Consider the following 27,541-nt stretch of genomic DNA (forward strand, 5'->3'; position numbering starts at 1 on the left):
TTATTGAATGTTTAGAGTATGGAAATTTTCCAGATTCATTCTCAATCTCAAAAGTTATCCCCTTATTCAAAGTTGGTGATAAATAACTCCCCCAGAACTACTGATCAGTTACCATTGTGCCAATATTCTCAAAAATATTTGAATCACTTGTGTACATTCAATTAAGCAGTTATTTTGAAAAGCATTGCTTGCTTTGAACAATCAGTGCGTGTTTTGGCCAGAAAAATTTACCACTGCAGCTTAGTGTGGAAGTTGTTGAGCAGAGTTTCACAACTTTCATAATTAAGAAGATAGTGTCACTTGTATTATGTGATCTAAGTAAAACATTTGACTGCCTTCCTTTCAACATATTGCTAACAAAATTACAGTATTATGGTGTATAAAAAAGTACATTTGCAGCAATTTATTGCTACCTGAGCAATAGCTAAGGAAGTTTGTTTCAGTTGGAAATAGAGAGTCCCTCTTAGTAGAAATTGATGCAGGTGTTCCATAAGGCTCTGTACTTGGCCCCTTCTGTTTAGTTATGGCTGTCAATGACCTGCTCCATTGTGTACCCCATTCTGCTTTCTGCTATGCTGAAGACACAACTTTAGTTACATCACATCACAATATTCCCACACTTGATGTGAATAGCCCAGTTGCAAAAGTGGCTATGTGACCAAAAATCGAAAATTGAGCTAGAGGCACTTTCTTGTGTGGGTTTTCATGGTCTATGTAATAATGAATCGATCAAGCTACTAAAAAAGTTCCATGTAATTTAAAATGAGGTGTGAAAATCGCATGCAGGTGCAAAGGCGGCTATGTTTTCTATGCATTAGGTTGCAAAAGTGGTCAAATCCTATTCAGTTGCCAAAGAGGCAGAGGCTTAATGGGATAATAGCCGCCTACAAAGGGTACGGTTGCAGAACTGGACATATCATCTTGTCATACGTAACACTTTTAAAAAGTTCCAATTTTTAGCTATATGTGACTAAAATGTTTGGATTGGCAATACTGGGTAGATTCTTGTGTGTTTTTGCTTCCATTCCTACATTGTAGGAGGGAAAGTGTGAGAAGACATTGTTATATGATAAAAAGGCCTACCAGTACTGAAGTACATTTCGACGAACCCAACAACAATAGAGACAAGATCAGCATTAATGATGAGAGGGAAGATGCCACAAGAAACTCTACTTCTAGGAAGAGGAAACAGAATGTACAGCAATGGAAACGAAACATCGAGAAAAGGAAGAGGTAAGGAAGATCACTACTTATAGTAATATTCAAATATACTTTACAGGTTTAATGTTGCTGGAATTAATGACCTAGCAACTTTACCTAACATTTTCTGGAACACATTTTTGTAAATTCAATGTACTTGGAAATAGAAACACTGAACTTCTGATTGCATTGACATAAAACTACAGTACATGGTGGCAGCGAGTCAAGGAATATTTTGGGGAATTGGCTTAAAAAATTTTATTTCAAAGGTCCAGTGAAATCTTTACAAGTTTTCTCCAAGAGTATCTTATGCTACACCTACGTAACACAAGTGCAAAACTGAGGATGTTCTGTCCAGTTAAAGTTGCTGACAAGAGATGCCCTGAGACCTCTGCGTAAACTGCTAGTGAATTCAAGCCATTTTGGTTTTAGCCAATAGCATGTGTGGGATACAGGTCACGTGTGTGGACGCTGGAGTGTTCTGCAGAGTGGAACGCAGTTGCCTCTTTCTCTTGTAATCCAGACCTCGAGCAGAACAACTGGCCACCAATGTAAGTTAACATGAACCACTTCCTCTTCTGTTGGCCATCTCAATTAATTGTTCGACCTCCTAGGCTGGCCTAAACCTGGCAACTTCCGATCCTAGGTGCGCCCCTTGTACACTGTACGTCAAAATATATTCCCTTTATTGTGCCTAATTTCCTGTTCTGTCATTTAACGGCAGCCCTGAATGCCCACTCTCAAATCCTGACTGCTTAACCTCCTGCACACTGTCGTCATGAGGCATATGTAACAACCTTCTCCCCCCCTTCCCTGCTGGTATACATTAACATTGTTGGCCAGAAGTGGGATTATACACATTAACATTGGTGTCAGAATCGTGATTAGTTCCCACCGTTTGGTCCTTAGCGTGGTGTCACCGCCAGGTGGTAGCCTTTAAATCGGCCGCGGTCTGGTAGTATACGTTGGACCCGCGTGTCGCCACTGTCAGTGATTGCAGACGGAGCGCCACCACACGGCAGGTCTAGAGAGACTTCCTAGCACTCGCCCCAGTTGTACAGCCAACTTTGCTAGGAAAGGTTCACTGACAAATACGCTCTCATTTGCCGAGATGGTAGTTAGCATAGCCTTCAGCTACGTCATTTGCTACGACCTAGCAAGGCGCCATTATCAATAGATATATAACTTGTGATGCCTGTACCGTCAGACCGATGTACACCACTTATGGATTAAAGTTAAGTATTCTACCAGTTACCTCCTGTTTTGCTAGTCTTATTTCTCTGACCTGTTCCAGACCTCACGCCAGACTGCGTGAGCTTAAAAGCGTGCATTTCGGCCTCCTCTAGCAACACGGTGTTGGCTCTTCTGCCAACACTTCATATGGCGACGAGCTAAATCGCATTTGTACCAATTGATCTTGCCTAATTTACTTGTGTCATGGCTTCGCCACAATCTCCAGATGTACTGTCCGAATTTTATCGCTTGCAGAATCAGCAGGTGCAGGCCTTATTGGATGCTCTTGGACAGCTCGTCCAGGGTCAACGTGCCATGCAAAACGATGCGGCAGCCGCCGCTCCACCGCTAACGCAGCCACAACACGCAGTTGCACCACCTTTTCGTCCTTTTGATGCTGCACTGGAAAGCTGGACGGAGTGGTCATGCCAATTTGGATTCCATCTCGCCGCCTACAGAATTCAAGGTAACGAGCAGCAGCCTTTTTTGTTAGCATCCGTCGGGGTGCACACGTACCGTGTGATAGTGAAATTATTTCCATGACGCGACGTAGCAACTCTGTCCTACGACGAAATTTTGTCTGCATTAGATGCATATTTCAAAGAATCAGTCAATGTAGTTGCAAAAAGGTATACCTTCTTTCGTACAAAACGTACGGCCGGTCAGACTAATAGGGAGTGGGTTGCAATCTTGCAAGGCCTTACTAGGGATTGTGCTTTTGAGTGTGAATGTGGACTCCCTTATTCAGATACTATGGTACGTGATGCAATTGCACAGAACGTTTCTGATGTTCGTACACGGGAGCAAATTTTGAAACTAGTCAATCCCTCCCTTCAACAAGTGATAGACATATTGGATCGGCAAGACATACTTGACTTTGCTCAGGAATCATTTGAAACTTCACCAGCTGTGTGTCACATTAACCGGCCCGCCGGGCGAGCTGCACGGAACAGTAAACAGCCCTTGCGCCCGTCCGCGCAGCTGCTGCCAAGCTCTCCGCTAAGTGTACCGCGAAAGCACGCAAATGCAGTGCTAAAATCATGCCCGCGGTGTGCTACTAGATATTCGCATGAGAATTGCCCGTCACGCCAAGCTATTTGCTTTTTCTGTAATAAAAAAGGACATGTTCAGAGTGTTTGCCAGAAAAAGCTCAGATCAGACACTCCCATCCATTCCAGGCCCTTTGCTTCGCGTTGGAATCGGAATCGAACCAAGAATACTCAGGCTCGTGAACCTTCATCCATGGAAATTCATGTAGTTCATTCCACTCCGCCCAGTACCACTCTCTCTAACAGTGACTGTGTTCATCCCACAAATAGTGTGCGTCGACATCGCAGGAACTCACGTCAAGTTGCCAGTGATTCTGTGCCAGTGTCAGTTCACGTTGCACGAGACAGTCGCTCTTGTCGTCAGCAGGACAATAAACTTTTTGTACATTTGGACATTCATGACAACATGATACCATTCCAGCTCGATACCGGAGCTGCAGTTTCATTGATCAATAAAGACACGTACAAACAACTGGGCACCCCTCCGTTGCGTGCCGCAAATGTTAAGTTAACTAGCTATTCCGGTCAGAATCTCCCTGTGTTAGGACAGTGCAGCCTTCTTGCAACATACAAGGGACAAACAAAACTTGTCATTTTACGTACTTCGTTCTTCTTCTGCAGTGAACTTGTTTGGTTTAGATTTATTTCAGTTGTTTAACTTGTTTATAGTAAATCAGGTCCTATCAATGAACCAGACTGTGCCTTCAGCCAGTGTTTCTCGTCTATGTGAAGAATTTGCAGACATTTTTGCACCGGGCCTTGGTTGCGCTAAGAACTATGAAGCACATTTGGAACTGAAAGTACACGCGCAACCGAAATTTTTCAGAGCGCGCAATGTTCCCCATGCATTGCGTGATGAGGTCACCAGAACGTTACACGATTTGGAATCACAAGGTGTGATTGAACGTGTGCAGGCTTCTCTCTGGGCATCACCCTTAGTCATTTTGCCAAAACCTTCCGGAAAATTGAGACTTTGTGTGGACTTCAAGGCAACAGTGAATCCACAACTAGTGATTGCAACTTTTCCTTTACCCCGCCCGGAAGATCTTTTTTACAAACTGTGCCCGGGTAAATATTTTTCGAAGTTGGACCTAGCAGATGCGTACTTGCAAATACCGGTTGACAAAGAATCCCAGCGCGTTTTGGTGGTTAACACGCATCTTGGTTTGTATCGCTTCAAAAGACTGCCGTTCGGGTGTGCATCCGCCCCTGCATTGTTTCAGCAGTATCTGCAAACTGTTTGTGCGTCGGTCCCTACTCCAGTAAACTATCTGGACGATATTGTGATCTCCGGAAAGACGGAAGAACAACATTTAGCCAATCTCAGAACATTATTTCAGGTCTTGCAACAAAATGGTCTTTGCTTGTGGATGGACAAATGTGTGTTTTTTGCTCGTGACTTACCCCACCTGGGACATGTCATCAATGCCCAAGGCATACATCCCAGTCCGGAGCACCTCCGTGCCATCCAAGACTTGCCTTCGCCGCAGAATTTGAAGCAGCTACAGAGTGTGCTGGGAAAACTAAATTACTATAACAAATATGTGCGCCACGCCTCTTCCATTTCAGATCCGCTTCATCGCTTACGCCGTAAAGGTGTTCCGTTCGTCTGGACGACGGAATGCGAACGCGCCTTTCGCCAGTTGAAATCGGCGTTGCTTTCCACTACTTGCCTTACGCCATTCAATCCCCAGAAACCCCTTTTGTTGATGGTAGATGCATCGGATTTCGGGATCGGTGCTGTGCTTGCGCACAAAGATGGATCGCATGATCGCCCTATTGCCTTTGCGTCCAAATTGCTCTCGTCTGTGCAAAGAAATTATTCACAGATAGAGAAAGAAGCTTTGGCTCTCGTATTTGGTGTCACAAAGTTTCATGATTTCTTGTATGGTCGTCACTTTACCATCATCACAGACCACAAACCTTTGACGTCACTTCATCCGAACAAGCCTGTACCTCCACGTACAGTGCAGAAATTCATTCACTGGTCTATTTTCCTCTCGCAGTACCGCTACAATATCTTGTATCAGTCCACTGCTAAGCACGGAAACGCCGATGCGTTGTCCCGTTTGCCTGTTGCTGAGGATAGAGCATTCGATTCTTCCGAACTTGCTTGCATGTTCCTTGATGCGGAAACTGACGACGTCATCGAATCGTTTCCGATTGATTTTCGTCGTGTGGCTACAGCCACAGCTGCTGACCCTGTCCTTGCTCCCATTTTGCGTTTTGTTGCTACGCAATGGCCCTTGTCAAAGTCACGGATCGAGGATCCGTTAGTTCGCCAATTTTTTGCTCACAAGGGGAGACTTTTTGTATGATGTGGTGTTTTGCTGTTGCGTTCTGATAATGATCAGTCCAAGGTCGTGGTCCCACGTTCGTTACAGTCCTCTGTCTTATGGCTTCTCCACCAAGGACATTGGGGTATAGTGAGAACGAAACAACTTGCTCGTCAGCACTGTACTTGGTTCGGAATCGATGCTGCGATTACGAATATGTGCTCTTCTTGCATGGCGTGTGCCGAACAATAATCTGCACCGCCGCGGAAATTCTTTGCATGGCCAAAAGTCACTTCCCCTTGGCAACGCTTACACATCGATTTTGCTGATCCATTCTGGAATGCTCGATGGTTGGTTGTGGTAGATTCCTTCAGTAATTTTCCTTTTGTTGTCCGGATGTCTTCCACGATGCCATCTGCCACCATCCAAGCGTTATCGGCTATCTTTTGCATTGAAGGTCTTCCACAGACTATTGTTTCCGACAATGGCCCACAATTCATGTCCGCAGAATTTCAGTCATTCTGCAAGGCCAATGGTATTCAACATCTTGTTTTGTCCTCGTATTGCTCTCAGCCACGAGATGGTCGCTCGCCGGCTGAGTTGCTCTACGGTCGTCCTCATCGAACCTTGATGTCTTTGCTACATCCGCCGCATCAGGTTCCTGTGCAGCGGCAGACACCTGCTTTTGCTCCTGGCAACATTGTATACTATCGCAACTATCACGGTTCACGGCGTTGGCTCGCAGGGCGCATTCTCTGCTGCCTCGGCCACGCTATGTATCTGGTTTTGGGGGCCTCTGGTGAGGAGCGTCGGCATCTCAATCAGCTGCGCCTCTGTCGTCGCACGGGTTCTGCCGCTCCCCGTCTGCTTTCAGCGACGGTGCCGTCTGGTCAGCGCCCTGGGGACCCATCTACTGGCTCGCCTCATCCCCAGGTGTTACCGACGATGCCTTCCATTTTGCCCCATGACGACGCGACGCCGCAGCCGCCGGTCCTCCCGCCGGCGCCGCCCGCAGTGGACGCGTCGCTGCAGCCGCTGGGCGCCTCCCTGGGTCATGCGCCGCCAATCGCTTCCCGTGACCAACTGTCCTCCGACATGGAACTCTTGCCCGCTCCGGACCAGATGTCGTCTTCGCCCGTCGGGTACCCCAACGTGATGGAGGTCGACCACTCGGCCCCTCCTGTCTCTCTACAGGTGCATACACCGCATGTTGGCGTGCACCCTGGACTAGGTTTTCAGGCGTTTCCTAGATCCCCTCGGACCGAATGGCTGGGTGCGGGTGGCACAGCCTCGCCTGTTGTTAGGCTCCCCACCTCGTCGCATACGTCAACATGGGGTCCTCCCCACGGCGGGCGGAAGCCTTATAACACAACCGTACGCCGATTTGCGGTGGAGGAATGTGGTGTCGCCGCCAGACACCACACTTGCTAGGTGGTAGCCTTTAAATCGGCCGCGGTGTGGTAGTATATGTCGGACCCGCATATCGCCACTGTCAGTGATTGCAGACTGAGCGCCACCACGTGGTAGGTCTAGAGAGACTTCCTAGCACTCGCCCCAGTTGTACAGCCGACTTTGCTAGGAAAGGTTCACTGACAAATACGCTTTCATTTGCCGAGACGGTAGTTAGTATAGCCTTCAGCTATGTCATTTGCTACAACCTAGCAAGGCGCCATTATCAATAGATATATAACTTGTGATGTCTGTACCGTCAGACCGATGTACACCACTTATGGATTAAAGTTAAGTATTCTACCAGTTACCTCCTGTTTTGCTAGTCTTATTTCTCTGACCTGTTCCAGACCTCACGCCAGACTGCGTGAGCTTAAAAGCGTGCATTTCGGCCTCCTCTAGCAACACGGTGTTGGCTCTTCTGCCAACACTTCCCTTAGGGTGGCCGTTTACTTTTGGTTCATGTCTGACGTTGTGTGGTTGGTCTATATTCACCGCTGTTATTCCACTATGAGCCGAGCCTGGGTGCTGCAGCGCGCTGGCTGCATCATCACGTCAGACGCTGCATCTGCACATACCAGCACCCAGTGCAAAGTCTAGTAGCTGCCTCTCGCAGCGCATTGCTCCTACATGTGCCCTCTTGAGTCCACCGAGATGCGCTCCACAATGTACGTATGCACAGTGTGTGCTCCAACCCCATTTGACGGTCACAGTCGGCCCATCTTCCCATCTTCTCGGTCGCCTCCCACTACCTCTGAACCGGGCACCGAGGTGCAAAAGGAAAATGCGTGATGCATCCTAGCCAGTGCTGTGGCTTGCTGAGCACACAAGCACGCTGTTCAGTCGGTATGGCTTCCCTGTTGCCACTGCTGCCAGTCTGCTGCCCCATGTTCACCGCTGGTCGGCTACCCGCTGCCATCTGTGTTTGGGTCCTGGCATCAACTCCCGGGGTGCGTACTTTCAGTGCTGTGCAGCCAGCCACCCACGCTGCTGCTATGCGAATACCACGTGCATACAGCCTCAGCTGCTGCACTGCCACCACCACAGTCTCTTCTGTACTGTAAGTGTCAATATGCGCTGAGGCCTTGCAGTCATTTATCCAGAGAAGAACTTAGAGATCAGTAAACAGTAGCATAGATTTTGCATCTTATAGTTATTGCCTTTTGTTTGGACATGACTTTATTTACAAGAGTCTAATTACCATGAGGTATGCTGAATTCCTAGATAAGTCCCGCAGATGTATGTTTGGTGGATGTTAGTTTAAAAATACACTTCTGTTGATAAGTGTATTGCTATAAATTTCTTATCTTTGTTTTAAACTCTATTGTCATTGAGGTATGTCATGCCTAGTTGTTGTGATTGTGTTAAGATTTTTTGAGAGCTTTCAGTTAAACTCCAGGGATGTGCACCACAGAGTCTCCCAACCGTTCATGGCATTTTCTTCCGTTTCGTTTATGTGTCATGATCAACTCTTTTTTATTTCATCTTTCCTATAAGCATCATTTCTCCAACCTATGATGAAAATAGGTTCCTTCTCCTTGCTCCACAGATGTGAGCACTTTAAGGGCTCTGTAACGCCCTGTGCTGTCATACCACGTCTGCAAGGTTTCCGAAATCGTTGGCTCACTAAGGAATGAACTTTTTCTACCTTCTCCTTCTCTTTCCTCTCTCATCTCCCTGCATCCTCTCTCCCAACCATTTATTCTTTTTCTGTCCATGTCTTCTGTTTTTTGTAAGTGGTAGTTCCTTGATTGGTTAACTGAATGCACGAAGCTGTGATGTATTACGTGATGTACCATAATAAGAGTTATAATTATGAAAGAGAATTGATCTGTTCTACCCCTGTAAGTTGGTAAGAGAGCATAGATGACTTCCGGCTATTATCCCCCAGAGGGCATCGAAGTTTTGTTAACATGAAGATATGTAATATGTTGTTTTATTGAGGTTATTTGTGAGCAGGCAAGAGGTCCTGTGGTCATGTGGTTGAAGATAATTACGTACAGGCAGGAGTTCCTATGTGTGTTGTTGTAAGTGATGTTAAATGTTCTGTTTTATGCTGCCACGCAATAGGTCACAGCAGAACTGTGAACCATCATTCACCCTACCATGCAGCGAGTTTCCAGTTGAGACAATGTTTTTTGTTCATCTAAATTGCGGCCTATGTTCCCAGTGAATGCTTACTATAAGCAGAGACTGCATGGTGCAAACACGTGGACTGGCAGAGTTGTCACCTTGCGATAAGCCAGTCACGCCCTCAAACGGTACCACTTCTCTCCCTCTTCCTTGTCTGATCTATCATAAATTAAGTCTAATTTTTGTTTGATTTATAAGTCATTTATTCCATTTTTTTTTTGAGTGACAGTATACTGGGAGTATTATATGGAGTATAAATATGAAGTGGTTGTAAGTAACCATTTATAGTTTTAGGAGAAAGATGGCCCAAGCCCATACCTATTCGTATTATGTGAAAAGTTTAGATATTTCTGAAGATTTTGAGGTGTTTAAAGGTACCCTTTACCAGCTACTGTATAAGTATTTGTCATTTAATGATATTAAGCTATTTGCATTATGAATTTTTGTATTGTATTTCACTTTAAGATCTCCTTTATTGACAATGATTTTTTTTTTCCTTTCGAAAGAACGCATCAAGTTTACCCTACTAAAGTTTTTCTACAATGCTACCTTTTACAAGCATAAGTTTTTGAATGTTTTGTTTTGTTGTCAAACCTACATGATTCCAGTTAGTGTGGATAACTTTGGCAGAGAGGAGGTGACTCTGTCAAAGAGTGCAATAACAGCCACTCTGGAAGTCTCGAAAGATGAGGGCTCTGATAGGTCAAGCCTAGAGGAAAGCCACAAGCAAATCATGATAAGGAAGTGTTATGAGTGAAAGTAGATCATTTGAAGGGCAGTAATTGAATGGCTATGGAGGTTTAGAGATTTATTTTGTGTGAACAGAAGGTTATCAGCAACCCCATTGATGCTCACGTACCAACAGGGGATATTGCACCAGTTTTTAGGAAGCCATACTGTATAGCAAAACAGCTGTAACCATTCATAGAAGATTATATTGAACAACCACTACAGGATGGCGTATAGAACCTGGAGTGTGAATATTGTCATCATGCCAAGAAAGTCAGTATATGGGACATGGGAATACAGATTTTGTTGGTGCTACAGATATCTAAATGCACAAACCATTGTGGGTGCTTATACAGTTCCAAACATCACAGAAACTAAGTACAGGCATTTGGGAAATGCTTGCAAATTTCTCACAGCAGTGGTTAAGGGATCGATTGGCACATTGGCTGGCAGGCACAAGCAATGTTGATATTTTTGCAAATGATTATTCGAGGCAGGTTACGGCACCACTTGCAGGCTAGAAGGAATGGCACCCCAGGCATTGTATACTACTATGAAGTAGTCAGGGCAGCACAGTGCACTGACATGCTGTGAAGAACCCATATGTTGCAGTTACATCATCATCTAGTGATCTGTGTGAAGGGACCAAAGCTGGCTGAGGAAAGCTGACGTTGCAATTATCAAAGAGCACTCCAATTGCCCCCTCCAGAGGAACTACATCAGCGGCACAGGGAAAAGTCACATAAATAAGCTAGCCTGGAGGCCCAAATCAAGCAGTCACATTGCCATTCTTTTTGAGCCTAGAACTGAAGAGAATAACAAGTGCTTAAGTTGCAGACCATCGGGTGCAGTTGACGCATGCAGCAGCGCCTTAGCCATGGTGTGAATAGGTGTGCTGTCCTCAAGGCTTAGTGACTGGACAGCAGTTCTGCAGATTCTGGCTTTTTATGTTGGTGATGACCCATGTACACTGTGCAGCTCCATGGCCGAGTTCACTAGAAGGCCCGCTGTGTACCTTCGGTGTAGTAAAGTCAATGACAAACCTACCTGTGTTTCTCTGCACACTTCAGCATGAGTCAGCTGTCTCTCCCAAACCATACCTCTCAGTTGTTTGGACATATTAAAACTCCTGTGCTCAGGGGTTGTAACAAATAATTATCTCTGTACGGTATAAAGGGTGATTATAATAAAAGTTAAACTTTCAAACCACTGTAGAAATAACACCACTGGTCAGAATGACATCATATTGCAATGGAATGTTATCAGAGAAGGAGAAAAATGTATGGCAGAAGAAAATTAAGCAGTTACAATATGTAGCAATAGATGGTGCTGTAAGCATCATAATTTAATAGTGGTCAACTACAAAAGACAGATGAATCATACAACAATGCCTAAGGTGTACATATGACTTTAAACAAACTGTGCTATTCAGTGTGGGTGCGTGTTCAGGTGTGATACTGTTAGTTACGTAAGCCCATCCACCACGGCAAGGTCATATTATGTCGGATGGGAAAAATCAGCTTTTAATTGTCCTGAGGCCAAAAGCCGCATAAAAAGGATCAATGACATTGGTTTTTAATTGTTCTGAGGGCAAAAAACACATAAAAAGCATCAATCAAAATCATATTAATTTCCATGTGGCTGGTGCAAAACATGTTCAATATGCTGCCCAACATTTTCTGCAACAAGTTGAAATCAGGAAACAGCATATTCCTCAACTGATCAAAGTGTTTCTGGGGTCACTTTCAGAATGTGTTATGCAATGCATGCCTTCAATACAACTAAGCGTGCAATCAAAACATTGAACAAATCTTTCAGATAGCCCTACAGCCAGAAGTCACACAGATTAAGAACAAGTGATAAGGACAGCTAGGCTGTAGGAAACTGGTGGCTTATTATTCTAGCATTTCCGAAATGGCACTTCAGCAGCTGCTTAACTGGATTTTCAATGTGTGGAGGTGCGCTATCTTGCATAAAAATGATCCTATCCACACATCCACAGTGTTCGAGAGCTGGAATGAGATGGTTGCACAAAAGACACTTGTAGCGCTCACCAGTGATGGTACAGGTAACAGGACTGGAAGAACCTGTCTCTTTGAAAAAATATGGCCCTATGATAAATGCTGCCACAAACCCACACCACACAGTGACCTTTTCAGGATGAAGTGATAATGGTTGATTTGCATGTGGATTTTCCATTGTCCATATTCGACAATTCTGTGGCTTGACATATCCTGTCAGATGAAAGTGGGCTTTATCTGTTCACAAAATTTTCCATGGCCTATCAGTGGCCACTTCCACGTGAGCAAGAAATTCTAAAGCAAAGCTCTCTTGTTGCCACATCAACAGGAAGCATCTTGTGCACATGGCTAATTTTGAATGGATAGCAAAGAAGTACTATTTTAAGCACTGTGTTCACGGGTATGTCCAGTGTTTGGGCAATTCTCCATGCACTACACATTTGCACGCCACCACTCATCTCCTCCTGCACTGTTGTGACCACTGCTTCCACTGATGTCATATCAATTCGTATCCTCCCCTACCTGGTTGCACACCAAAAGAACCCATCTTTTCATATTTCTGAATCATTTTCTCCAGACCCACGGTGGTCGTTAGATCAATGCCTTTTTTTTTTCAATCCGTTCAGTGTCCGGACCTTCTGCGGTGTGATGTGTGCACAGTCATCATTCTTGTAATACAGCTTTACAAGCAGTGCATGATCCTGTATTGAGGCAGTCATGGCAAACGTCACAGACACGAAAGGAGGAAAAACCATGTACCCGGTGTGTTTATACCAACTTCAAAGGGTCGTGTACATGACAGGTGTTTTCATTTACACATACAGTGCTGTCTATTGATCAATTTTCACACTATATTTTTTTCTTCTGCCATACATTTTCCCCCTTTTCTGATAATATCCCGTTGCAATTTAACATCATTCTGGCCAGTGGTGTTATTTCTACAGTGTTTTTATAGTTAACTTTAATTATAATCACCCTGTATCATGCTATCTTTCAGTCATATATATAATATGGCCACATAGAAGGACATTCTTCTCATATCAGTAACATTTATCAAAAAAAGTAAAAAAAAGTCCTTGTAGTATGCAAAGCTAGTCCTACAGAGTACTGTTGCACTCTTTTCATCAGGCTTAGGGCACTTTCAGTGGTGAATCTGTATATTTATGAGTCTGCAGTCTTTGTCAGAAACAGCATTAAGGAATGTGTTACCTGGGAACAATTCACAAACATGACAATAGAAATAAAACAAACATTGACATTCCAAGCCACAGGCTACAGTAACAGGAAACTCCTATAAAGTGAATGCCCTCAAAAGTTTTAACAAGTTTCCTCTTTCCTTGCCATTTAAAAAAATTCAAACTCAAATTATATGACAGGCTAAAAAAAGACATAAAGATTTTCAATATAAACAAGTTCTATGTGATGGACAATGTTGAGATTATTGTTTAAGATTATAGCTGTAAATAAGATACTCAGTTTGTACATCTAATATGAACATTTATTTTAATAGTTTGATTGCAACTGTAACTTGCTATCACTGGAGAAGCTTTATCTGCTGTGTATGGTCAGTTGCTAATAAAGAAAGAATAAAGAAAAAATCATTGCTGACAATGATTCACTGTCAATATTGATAAGAACAACTCTATTGCTCTAATGTTCACAGTAATTCACATTCTGCTCTACCTTCCTGTTCATAAGTTATACCATTTACTGTTGCTGTTTATTTTACCCTATGTTCATCTGTCCAGAAATCTTCACCTTCTTTCCATTTCACTTCACTGACACCCACTCTATATAGATTAATCATTTCAGTTTCCCTTTTCATATGTTCTGTCTTTCTTACCACTTGTCTCTCCACTGGCAATCACCTCCCAGAGGTCCTAATGGGAGAAGAAAGTGGAATCTGAAGCCAAAGGACAGATCATCATGTCACATTTTCATTTACAGACCACAAGTCCTGTTCCTACAAGTGTGTCTTTAATACAGTGATTTCTATTTCCTTTTGCATGCTCCTATCATTGGTTGTTCCTGATTCTTCAACCTTTTAAGGGCAGTTTTCCTCAGATGGGCAAGAGGATGCCTGAGTCTCTGTATGCTGCTGTTCCATCTTTGAGAAGGCTGATAGTAGAATGAGAGTGACACCTTATACCGGAAGTCTTTGACTGCCAGTATTGATGATTTTTATTCAAAATTTAAGCAGTGATTAGTATCAGATATGGGACTCTGAATATTTCGATTACTAGTCAAAGATACTATTACTAGATCAACTTTATGAGTCAGGCATGTCAGAACCTGCTTCCCATGTCACTGGCTGTGTTTGGAGTTACCAAGGGATTTTTAGCTTAAGCAACTTCCATCCAATTCAGATAATGATAGAAGTAGGAGGTGACAAAGTATTCATTTAAGCTAGGAAGACGTGCACCTCAAAGATGAAATGATTAAAACATTAGTGATAAAGTGACAAAACATTCACAATAAGGACCAGAGTTTGAAGCAGTTCTAAAAAGCAGTAGAGTTCATATAATGTAAGGTATAAAAAGCTGGTGGAAACTTGAAATTGAGAGCAATGAGATCTTTGTGACAAATTTAAGTGTATATAAAAAGAATAGGCTCGTGGAAAATGAAAGTGTTTTATTTGTAAATGTAGACAAGAAACTCAGATCCTCTGAGATAGAAATTGAAGCTACATATGAGATTAATTGGGACAGACTTAGTATCAAGGATAGGTATAAACTCATGATTGCATCCTTCTGTCAACCAATGTATTCACCTCCAAATGTAACTGAAAACTTTAGAGAAACCTTCGACTTGTTATTGCATTTGTTCCTTAATAGTAAGTTATTGGAGGGCATTTTAATGTTTCAACAATTGATTGTATTAACTGCAGATTTTTTTATGGTAGATGTTGCAAGAAATCATGAAAAACAGTACTAAATGCTTTCTTTGGAAAATACTTGGAATAAATGGTTCAGAAGCCCCTTCATGATGGAAACATACCTATCAGATCTAGCAGTAACAAATAGATCTGATCTCTTTGAGTGTGTCCCTGTTGAAATTAGTACGAAGGGATCACAGGCAGTTGCAGGAACAGATTTAAATGTTCAGTACTTGCAACATCCTATTCTGGGTAGGAGCATGTAGAAAAATGGTTGATCAAGTCTAGAAGACCAGTTGACAAAGCACTGGATAGGTATTTACTTTATAACAGTTCTTGGTGGAAGTAACCCACCATGGTATACAGCACCTGTAAAGAAACTTCAAAAGAAACAGTGACTACTGCATAGTAATTGTTAAACAAAGCATAAAGCTATAGGTAGAGAGAAGCTTAATGAAACAGATTTCACTGTCAAAAGAAGAATGGCTTATATTTTCAATGAAAATTGTAGTGGAATCTTATGAAAAGATCTCTCACAGTACTCAAACAAATTCTGGCCATATGTTAAGGCTGTTAATGGCACCAAAGTTAGTGTCCAGTGAGATGTAGCTGATCTCCTGAGACAGCTGAATAATTCACATAACAGTAGGCAACAAATGCTTGAAGTTCATACAAATACTTGAGTGTCATAGTTTGTATGGGTATGAAATACACATAGGGTTTAGTCATAGATGAAGCAGGAGGTAAAATTTGGTTCACTGGCTGCATACGAGGAAAATCACTCTGCAAAGGGGGCTGCTTACAAAACACTTATGACCCCATCTTAGAACATTGCTCATGTGCGTAGGGCCCATAGCAGACTGAACTAACAGGATGTTGGTTATATTCAAAGAAGGGCATCACAAAAGATAACAGGTTTGTTTGAGTCACAGGAGAATGTTTGGAAATGTTGGCTGCCTGAAGATAAATACCAGTTTTCCCACAAAAGCCTATTTACAAATTTTCATTGAATAGCATCATTTGAGGAGTCTAATAACACGCTTCAGTCTCTAACATATCACTTCAGTAGGGACTGAAATGACAAGATTAGACTAATTATGGTATGCACAGGGCATTTCAGCAATCTTTTTTCCTGCACACATACACAATATTGGAACAGAAAGAAACTTTAACATGTGGCCCAGTACTTAATCACTTCAAAAGTGGTTGGTAATGCATGTACATAGATGCAGACATAGATATATTGGGCAATGTTGATTTCCATTTCTGAAGCAAGAAAATTGATCCACTGTTTTAACTTTTATGTTTATACCGATTACATGTGTAGTTATTTATTTATTCGTATGGCTCACATGCAGTTTAAAATTACATGGTATAACATTAGTAATGCTATATATAACAAGAATATGAAAATACAAAACTACATATAAACTAACTAAATGTGAATATCTAAGTTCCTAATCCATATAAGAGCCTTATCATCTGCTTTCATGAGGTTGCTGCAGCCCCCCTGGTAGGAACGCAAAGGGCATTCATCTCTAATGTACTTGACTGTCTAGTTCAGAGCCCCACAGTCACAAACTGGAGATTCTGTATTTCCCCATTTGTAAAGAGAGTCTCTGCATTATCCATGCCCAGTGTGAGCTCAGTTCAGTTTGATCCACAGGTTCCTGTCAAGTTCTGTGTCAGCAATATCACACGTATACTTTCAGAACCACACATGCTCTTCAGGATTTTCAACAAGTAGACAGCTCTGGTCAAACAGGTCTCTCACCCCAGTATTTCTGGCATCTAGTTGTCCTGCTTGCAGTGATGGTGGGTTTCTTGAATGGAGTCTATATCGTCATAAACTTGGTATGTCTTCCTGTATGGGTAATTCCAGGCTCTCCTTTAGCTTGCAGTATTCCCTAAGCAAGGCCTCGCTTCTGCGGATGGCAGGTTGATAGATGTTGCTTAGTAGAGGAAGCCAATAAATCAGTGTTTGTCAGATTGCCCAAGTTATTAACTGCATAGTGTGGTTCAGCTAGACATTGATCAAGTTGGTGTGGCAGCTGTTTAGCCACAGCAGGGCATAATACTCGGCTGCTGAGAAGACCAGCACAATCGATGCTGTGCACAAAGTATCTGCTGAAGCTCCCCATGTCATTCCACATAATTTTTGAATAATATTGTTATGAGTTTTTATCTTGGCAGCAGTATTTTTCAAGATGTTTTCTATTGGAAAGGATGCAGTCAAGGTTGACACCAAGGTACTTGTTATGGCAAAGAGTGTTTCCATTAAGTTTCACTCTGAGCTCTTGGTTAGCTTGTTTGTTTGACAGATGGAATGTACATGCATCAGATTCAGTTTCAGTCAGAACAAATAGGCATGGAGACCAGATACTGGATTTCCTGTCTACAAACATCAAAAAGCTTTAAAAAATGGACATGTATAGTTAACAGCAGAAACTGTTTCATAGGATGAGCATTGTGTTTGTTGCACAAATTTTATCTACACAACAAGCTCTGATTCATGCAGCAAAGTGTAGTAAATTATTTTAAATTATTTTCTGCCCCCGACCACAGCCAATACAACAGATGAATTTTGTAAACAAGACTTCCCTGCTCAATAGAGAGTGTAAAGAAGGCAAATATGGAGACCAAGGTGGCTAAGCATGTGGTGTATCTCAACCACTTCATCTTTTTCTGTGTGCAGTGTTGAAATGTTTGAAATGGAAACTCAAAAATGTACAGGTACACTATTGTGTATAAACAACATTTATTCACTGTAAATTAATATGCTGTTCTCTGTCAGCATACATAACTAAATTCTGTTTGTATCTGTAGTATCTTACTAGTAAGGTAAAACTACCATCCCCCTCATTATAATGATTTCTGTAATTGGCAGGTTCATCAAACCATAACTCTTGGAGATTCAGTTTTTCGTAACTCTCTGTTGTTCATAGTATATATTTTGTATATGTAAAAGAAAGAAAAATACAATTAGTATCACGATTTAGTATTTCTAATGAACAGATCACTACTCCCACTTACCTTTACCCTTTTTCCCATATACCTCTTCACCAGGTTCGCACTTAATGTATGGGTCTCCAACAAAACCTACCATACAATGACATATGATAAGCTGTTCAACCTGCTCTATGACAATAGCAGACACTGCGTGTTCTCCACAACTCGTAGATGTACTTCTTGCTGCAATGAATGAATCTGCATCTGAAATTATGTATTGCTTTAATTAACAGAGTGAATGATGAATGAACTTTTTTTGATGTCAACTCTTGTGAAATGCAATGGTGTTACACCACTATGGGCCTTACAGTTGTGACATTTTGGGAATATAAGTGAAGCTGGAAGTTGATAAATATAATGAACTCCAACAGTGTCTTATAAAAGTGTGTGTCATTATAGTGCATGTTTCAGTGAAAAGCCATTGATCGGTTTTTCAACAGTAACTTGCACCATTGTTTTCTCCCTGCATCATGTGATGTGAGTATGTAGACAACATTAAGTGATTAATTCTGTCAGTTATAAGCCCAAACGTAGATTCTGTTTCAGTCGATGCATTGGCAACTAGTGTTTTATTAGCCATGGTATTCGTTTCAATGTTTAACTCTCAGTAAGAAAAAACTGACAGCAGAGTCTTTGAGCAGGATGTGGCCATCCTTCTTGTAATCCCAGGTGTGAGGACTGTACATTTTCAGAAAATCACAAAATTTTTATGTCAGTTGTGAAATAAGTTGGTAACTGAAAACCTCAATTCACAAAAAAAATGAAATAAAAAGGAAACTGAAATAAATTTATGCAAATGGCCTTGCTGCAGTGGTAACACAAGTTCCTGTCAGATCACCAAAGTTAAATGATGTCAGGCTTGGCTAACAGTTGGGTGGGTGTCTGTTTTGCTGAACACTGTTGACAAGCGGGATGCACTCAGCCCTTGAGAGGCAAATTGAGGAGCTATGTGACTGATAGTAGTGACTCTGGTCTTGTAAACTGACAACGGCAGGGAGAGTGGTGTGATGACCACAAGCCCCTCCATATCCACATTCAGTGAGGGCTATATGGCTGAGGATTAGATGGTCAGTCAGTACCATTGGGCCTTCCAAGGTATATTCCAATGGAGCTCAAGCATAAAAATAAATTTAAAGCACCTAAATAGTAGATGGCTAAGAGTTAATTTATTGTGCTCCTTGTTTATAATTAAAATGAAAATTCCATCAGGTTAAATGCAAGTAACATTGGAGAATGGCATGTCATGGTGGTACATAGACACCTATCACACCTAAGAATATTATACACCAATCTGCCCAAAGTAGTGTCCCTTTCATCTCAGCAGTTTCCAATACTTTCACTATGTCTGTTTTGGGGGTAAATTGGTCTGAAAGACAGAGCCCCAAAGTAAATGTAACTGGAGTGGAGATAACTACTTGAGCAAAACCGCAGAGGTGAAAGAACACTCATTTAAAATCTTTCATCAAAATATAAAAAGCTAATAAATACGGGTGGACTTATAATCTCAGTCACAGTACACTTAGTTATTTGTTCAAGATGTACAGCTATCTACATTACACCATATATATAGCTCTTATTTCTGCTAATAAATACGTTGCTTAATGTAGGCACACTTCCAAAGAAGACAATTGCATTACAACTGGGAATTAACATATGCAAAATAAGCCAATAGTCTAATGTTTAGATCAACAGTATGACAAGTCTTCCTAGGAGCAAAACCTGATGAATTGAACTGCTTGAAAACTGTGTGTTGATACAGCTTTAACTAATACAACAGGTCCTCAATGTATTTTACATAGAATGTTTCAGTTGCTATATGAACATTAGTGTCTACTTCTCCTGCTGGTGGTGCTGGAATTCACACTAAGCACAATATAAAATTTACAGAATTATACATTACACTGTAATGTTCAGAACTAAATGCTGATTTTAGTTGGATAAGACTAACTGAAGAAAGTGTAACAATGGTTAGCCTGTTTAGGTCTGCAAATGGTGATAGAAATATTTTTTGAACTGTTTGAATTTGTGAGTAAGAGAGGTTTCATGTTTAAAACAAAGATTGTTATCTGCAGAGATTTTAATATTGGAATGGAAGATTGAAAGAAACAAGACTGCAGATCATTTTTTTAAACATTTTAAGATCTTTAAACTTACAGTACTTTGCACAAACAACTGCACTACTTGTAATGATGCAGGTGTCAACAATATTATTGTTAAATTACACATAGAGGAATATGTGGCTATCCTAGCTGATGGAGTATTTGCTGACCTTATTCCACTGTTTTTAACACATTATCATAAGTGACCAACGTGTTCGAATGAAGTTAGTATCGCATGGGTAAGACATCAGAGGTAGGAGCACATTATGTTATTTATTGACAAGTGGAAGATAGCAAACTGGTACTGAGTATAAGAGTTTCAAACAGGAAAAACTGGAGTTGAAGATGGTTTTGATGACTTTTTTTTTTTAAAAAAATATAGATACTTGTGGTTTTCATGTTCCCCTTAACAAAAATTTGTTCTGCAAGTAAAAGTAAAAACACAAAAATTATGTGGTATATACAAGAACTGCAGAAATTGGAGAAAACATGCTCAGAATGTATCAAACTTATAAAAATGAGGATAATCAAGGGGCTGGGCAGAGGGATTTGGATTACAATGCTTACCTTAGAAGTAAAAAGTAGCAAAGAGCTAAGCTCATACAAGCCAAAAAAAGTAGCATGTGAAGAGTACATAGAAGGTGACCCAGATAATTGTAAGGCAGCATGAAAAGTTCTTACTGCCAGGTATGTCCAACTCTGTCGGATCCATGAGAATTGAGTGACTGCTTTATCACATCAATCAGAGTACTTTGAGACAAAATTAAGACCACAGACACATCTGCAATGGACCTGTTTGATTTTCAGTTGTATGTGGGACCTTTCTTTCATTGAGACGATGATGTCTGTAAAACATTTTCCAAATTATCCAGTTATAAAACTATGGACTACTACTGGATGTCTAAGTATATTGTTAAATGAACAGTTCATCTGATAAGTAAGCCACTGAGTTTTATTTTCATGTATGATTAGAGCATGGAATTTTTCCAGAATCACTCAAAATCTCAAAAGATATCCCCATATTCAAATTGGATGATAAACAACTCCCCCAAACCTACTGACCAGTTTCCATTGTGCCAATATCCTCAAAGATATTCGAATCACTCATGTAAACTCTATTAAGGAATTATTTAGAAAAGCATAGCCTCCTCTGCGACAATCAGTATGAGTTTTGGCCAGGCAAATTTACCGCTGCAACTTTAGTGGCAGTTGTTGATCAGGCTTCAACAGCTTTCAAAAATAAGAAGATAGTGTCACTTGTATTATGTGATCTAAGTAAAACATTTGACTGTCTTACTTTCAACATATTGTTAATAAGATCAGAGTATTGCAGTGTACAAAAATCTATTTATTTATTTATTTCATAATGAGAAGGTTAGAGTATTACGGTGTACAAAAATCTATTTATTTATTTATTTATTTGGTAATGATAAGATTAGAGTATTACAGCATACCAAAATTTATTTATTTATTTATTTGACAATGAGAAGTTGTAGGTACATAGAATGTACATAAGATGTTGGACACCATTCAACACAATATTGTTTCTATCATTTTAACATCATTAATCTCTTATGGTTGCACTACTTATTAATGGTGCATTATTTTTATTTGTTCAGTGGTTACAATGTTACTATGGTTTCCATAGATAAGACTGGTATAATGTTATTCATGCTGGCACGTTATTATTTATCAAAATACCCTTTCAGATTGTAGACACAGTGATCAATTAGACATGCCTTTACTACATCTTTGAACCATGCTATGTTGTTTATTGATTGTATGTTACTTGGTAGTTTCCTGAATATATTTTTTCCAAGATGTGCATCCCCTTTTTGGCAGAGCTTATTTTTTGTATGAAGCATATGGAGATCCATTTTTGAACAAGAGTGCAGGATTTTCAGTCACATACTGCTGCATGAATACTATGGTTTTTTATACATGAAGGCAAGGAAGTGGGAGGATTTGGAGTTTTCTGAAGAGTGGCTTAGAAGGTTTTCTGTGTTTGGCAATTTCTATGATTCTTACAATTCTTGTTTGGATTCTAAACAGCTTGATGGTGTTTAGAGAACAACGCCAGACAATGACTCCATACTTCAGCATTGATTGAACACTTGCATAATGCACACTTCTACATTAGCAGTAAATTCTTCCTAACTTAACAACAGCTAAGACATTTTGTTTCAGCTGCAAATAATCGCTCCATCTTGTTAGTAATTGACACAGGTGTTCCACAGGGCTGTGTCCTTGGTCCCTTCTTTTTAATTGTGTCTATCAATGGCCAGACCCATGGTGTATCACTTTCTGTTACCTGCTATGCTGAAGATACAACTTTACTTACTTCATATCACAATGTTCTGACTCTTGATAAGATTATGCTACAAGCTAAAAGTGTAGAAAGAATGATGAAGAGTGTTAAACCTGTAATGAAATCGATGTGTATTATGATAATTTGTGCTTGTCATGCTCCATTATAAAAAAAAAATAACAGAACAAAGCAAAGTATCAGCAGGAAGACATGAGGGGAATTAAACACGTGGACCATCTACATCATCCTACAGTGAACACAGTTCAAGATGGTGGTTGAAAGAGGTATGGGAAAATTGAGTTCTGTGAAAAAACGTAAAAAAGAAGGAGTCTTTATGTATTAAAAAAAAAAAAAAAATGTGGGGTTCAATCTGAAGAATGTCACTGCTGCAAAGTTAAAGTAAAAACGCAAATGAAATGATTACAAGATCGAAATCTAATTAAAAATCTGTCAAATTTCAGTGACACCCACATGTAAACATTGTGACTACTTTTGTCTCATTTTAAATATAAAAACAGTTAAATCAATGAACTTAAAAGTACTGTAGCCTTATTGGAGAAGCCGCTGCAAAATCTTGGTTGTAAAACTCAACAAACAGAGCATCAAGTCAATCTCAAAGAAATATCGGCTACCAGTGATGTAAACAAAGCAAGAACCACAGTAGGAACCAGCACAAAACCTGGAAATATAGAAGTGCATCAAAAAGGTAGAATCACATACATGATTCTACAAACATATGTGTACAGATAATAATTACAAACAATAATAGCTGTGTGCTGTACATTTTTCACACATTTCACATTGTAAACAAAGAAGTGTGATTAAAAAATCAGTCAACTGGCCTCTAGTATGCAAAAAAGGATCGAAAATGTCTTAATTTTTTTCAGTGATCATGGACGTCAGATAGCAGAAAAGGTGGTAGACATACAAAGTAATGCAGCAGTAGAAGTAGAGGTGGAAGCAGCAATTGTACCTACACACATAACAAATGCTGCAGCAGCAGTACCTACCATACTTCATCTACAGGATTCAATAGCAGCAGAAGATGAAGCAACATCCAAATCTCCACTGTCACCGATTGCCACAACAATGCCTACAGCAGCAGCAGCAGTACCTACCACACTTCACCAACAAGATTCAACAGCAGCAGAAGAAGAAGCAATCACCTTATCTCCTCAGTCACCAGATGCCACAACAGTGCCTCCAGACACCATAACAGCATTTCCATCAATTCCTCTAGTAGCAGCTTCATCTACAATATCATCACAAGGAGGGAAGAGTAGGTATACAACAGTAGATGTGCTACCACTCCAAGTGAACAGTTTTTTAGTAAAAGGCAACAAGAGGCAGAAATCCAAAAGATAAGCCCTGAAAAACATTTGAAAACCAATCACCATAGTGTTCAGTGTGTAAGCAATAAGAGCATGGATCTTAAAATATGTTACCTTAACGTTCAAGGACTGAAAGATAAAGAACTTATCATAAATGAGTTTGGTCTTGATAACCAGTTTGATATTTTTTGTCTGAGTGAACACTGGGCTAATGAGAATGAACTTACAGTTGCCAAATTTGACAAGTTTAGTATAGTAAATAGCTACTGTAGGAAAGAGCACATTAGAGGTGGTGTGGCAATTTATTCCAACCAGTCACTCAATTGTACAATAACCAAACTAGACCTAAATTCCTTGTGTGATGAACAGCACTTTGAAGTTACGGGTATAATCATTAATAGTCATAAGCTAATAGTAGTATCCATGTACAGATCACCAAAGGGAAGCATTAACATATTTTTAGAAAAAATGGACATGCTATTGAGTGAATTAAGTAATATTAAATGGCTACATTATGACATTGCAATAGGAGGTGATTTGAATGCTGATTTTGATGTTACTAAATGTAAGGGTAGTGTTGCAGATCTGGAAAACTTACTAAGACAATACAATTTATATCATGTTAATAACAGGCCCACAAGAAACAAAGCATGTTTAGATAACATCTTTGTAAACTTCAAGACCACTGAAAACACATGCGAAGTTGTAGTGTTCCCATTCTCTGACCATGACTCCGTATCTCTAAATTATGCAAGTAAAATTCCCCTCAATAGGAGCAATGCAAACAGACCTGTCCCAACAGTTGTGATTACCAGACCCATAACTGAGGATAAAATTAACACATTTCGTAATTCCCTTGCTGACAGAGACTGGTTTGGCCATTGTAGTGTTGATGGACATTACACATCAAGTAATGACCTGCCAGCCAAAATAATATTTGATAGATTTTTTAATGCATTCTTGACCCTATTTAACCATAGTATTCCCATAAAGAAAATCAAAATAATGGACAGCAGCCACAAATCCAGATCTCAAAACAGACAAAATATATGGTACACTAAACAGCTGACAGATCTAAAGAAACAAGTTTTGTTACTGTACAACATATACAATAGTATGAAGTCTGACTGTGACAAATCAGCCTATGTGGAATGCAGGAATGAATACAAAAAAGTCATCCTGCAAGCAAAAAAAACCTACAATGCCAACAGCATACATAATTCCACCAATAAATGCAAAACCGCTTGGAAAGTAATTAACAGTGCTGCCAGAGATACTAAAAAAGACAAAATTAATATCCCACCACAAACACTCAATGAGTTTTTTATTAATTCAGTGAAAGAAATAGGAGACGCAATTATCAAACCAGACATTAGTCCATCAGAGTTACTCTCCCAAAATTTGGGTAGACAGTCACTGAATACAAGCATGGTAACCTTCTCCGAAGTATCGCCTAGATATGTACAAGGGGTCATAAAACAACTGAAATCATCTGATAACTTAGATATATATGGCATATCATGCAACCTGCTAAAAAAAGTGTGTGACCTCATTCTCTACCCCTTAACCCATTGCATAAACAAGTGCTTACTTGAGGGATATTTTCCTGACGAGTTAAAACTGTCTAGGATCGTCCCAGTACACAAAAAGGGAGATATAGACTCTCCATCTAGCTACAGGCCTATTTCAATAGTACCCGCATTCTCCAAGGTAATAGAATGCATCATGTACCAACAATTATCATCTCACTTTGAGAATCTAGGAATAATTAATGCTACACAATACGGGTTTAGGAAGAATCTGTCGACCATTGATGCAATCAACATGGTAGTCAGTTACATCCTCAAAGTTTTTGAGAACAAAGGCTTTGCTCAGGTCTCATTCTGTGACCTAAGCAAGGCCTTTGACTGTGTTGAGCACATGCCACTACTAGAGAAACTAGAATTCTACGGCATCAAAGAAAACAGTCTCAGACTATTAAAAGCTTATCTCAACAACCGTAAACAGGTAGTTTGTGTTGGTAAGGAAATGTCAAACATAGAAAATGTTAAAGTAGGTGTGCCTCAGGGATCTGTACTGGGGCCCTTCCTGTTTCTGATAATGATCAATGACCTCTCCTCATTTATTAGATCCACCACTGTATTGTATGCAGATGATACGACTTTTCTCCATAGCAGTAACAATCTTAATGATCTTAAAACCTGTGCTGAAAATACACTCACTCATGCAGCATATTGGTTCAGAGCAAATGGTTTCCTGCTAAATGAAAATAAAACTCAGCAGATAATCTTCACTCTAAGAGACAAGCCACTATCTGATGACCCTAGTCTGTTAAATTCCCGGGAGTTTATTTTGACGAAAAGTTACACTGGGGCCAACATGTAAACTATATTAGTAGTAAACTATCTAGAGTAATTTATTTATTAAGACAACTCAGAAATTGTGTACCTGAAACATACATCAGATCATCTTATTTTGCATTTTTCCAGAGTATAATATCCTATGGCATTATCTTGTGGGGTAACTGTAGTCATATACATGACATCCTATTATTGCAGAAGAAAGCCATTAGGATAATTACAAATTCTTCACATAAGGCTCACTGCAAACCCTTATTTACTAAACAAAAAATTATGACTGTAATAAACCTCTATATATACAATGTCTTAATCTTTACGAAGAAGAACCTACAAGATGTGAAACATAGAGAAAATGTACATTGTTACAACACAAGAAGCTTCAAACACTTATACATGCCTTACCACAGACTATCAAAATCAATAAATAGCTATGAAGTCACAGGGCACAAGCTATTTAATAAGCTGCCACATGCCATACAGGATCTTCATGAACATACATTCAAAGAAAGACTGCATGAATGGTTTATTGCCCACCCGTTCTATGATATCAATGAATTCTTCAACTGTAAAATGCAGTAATCCAACAGATGACCCACTGTACATTTATTGTAATATAAGCTAAAATATTTCAGTAGTCAATACCTTATCACACTGTATTATAAATTGTAACTTCATTTGACATTGTCAATTGCTGTAATGGCCTAAAGACAATAAAATCTTTATTGTTATTACCATGCCTTGTGAAGCAAGGAGCAGGCATTGGAGAAGTGACAAAAACAGTGGTGAAATCATGTGAAAATCCTGACTGAAAAGATAATTTCATAATCTGCACAGCTGCAAATGGTGTTGCCAGAGATAAAGCTAGTGAACTCCTCATTGTTCTTGACAGTGTTCTACTCAGATTGCCTAATTGTAGCTGTTATAAATCAACCACACAAACATGACCTACCTCCTTGGTCATGTGTAAATAAATTAATAGGAAGAGTAAACAAAGAGATAGATGAAGTATGCAAAAAATTTCTGTACCTGAACATAATAAATGTAAGCACATTAGGCAGACCCATGCATATCAACCATGGCCTTCATTAAAGTCACAGTGGGAAACAATTTTTTGTTGAAGAAATCTGTTATTTAGCAAATTTGAGGCACAAGAGGCAAAACATAGAAGCAGTTCAACGTGCTTTGTACACGTTGGTCATAAAGAAAGATGTGATGTCTTATAAAAAGGGTGAAAACGTTTTTAGGGAAGTAGACTGTATCACAAAAAATATGATGCAGAACTAAATTGCAAATACTTACTAAAGAATGTACATTGGAATTTACAGTCATTAACAAACAAAGTTGATGAGATAAATGTACTCCTTAATAGTGAATGGAAAGATCATATGAGTATATCCTCTGTATGTAAAGTAGGTAGTGAAAGAGACTTTGAAATTTCAGTAGTTGAGTTAATGCCTGAAAAAAATTAT

At 40.1% G+C, this 27,541-nt stretch overlaps 1 protein-coding gene across 2 annotated transcripts in view; it reads right to left on the reverse strand.

Annotated features, from left to right (window-relative positions):
- LOC126418663 (uncharacterized) overlaps nt 1–27,541 on the reverse strand; it is a 127,752-nt gene that overhangs the window by 31,161 nt on the left and 69,050 nt on the right. The window contains exon 3 of one of the 2 annotated variants that reach the window (XM_050085548.1): nt 17,999–18,064. In XM_050085548.1, coding sequence (XP_049941505.1) covers nt 17,999–18,064 — 66 coding nt within the window. Of the gene's footprint in view, nt 1–17,998; nt 18,179–27,541 lie in introns of both variants that reach the window. The other variant, XM_050085547.1, reaches the window with a different exon arrangement.

The sequence above is a fragment of the Schistocerca serialis genome, chromosome 9, assembly GCF_023864345.2.
Source record: "Schistocerca serialis cubense isolate TAMUIC-IGC-003099 chromosome 9, iqSchSeri2.2, whole genome shotgun sequence".
Classification (NCBI taxonomy): Eukaryota; Metazoa; Arthropoda; class Insecta; order Orthoptera; family Acrididae; genus Schistocerca; species Schistocerca serialis.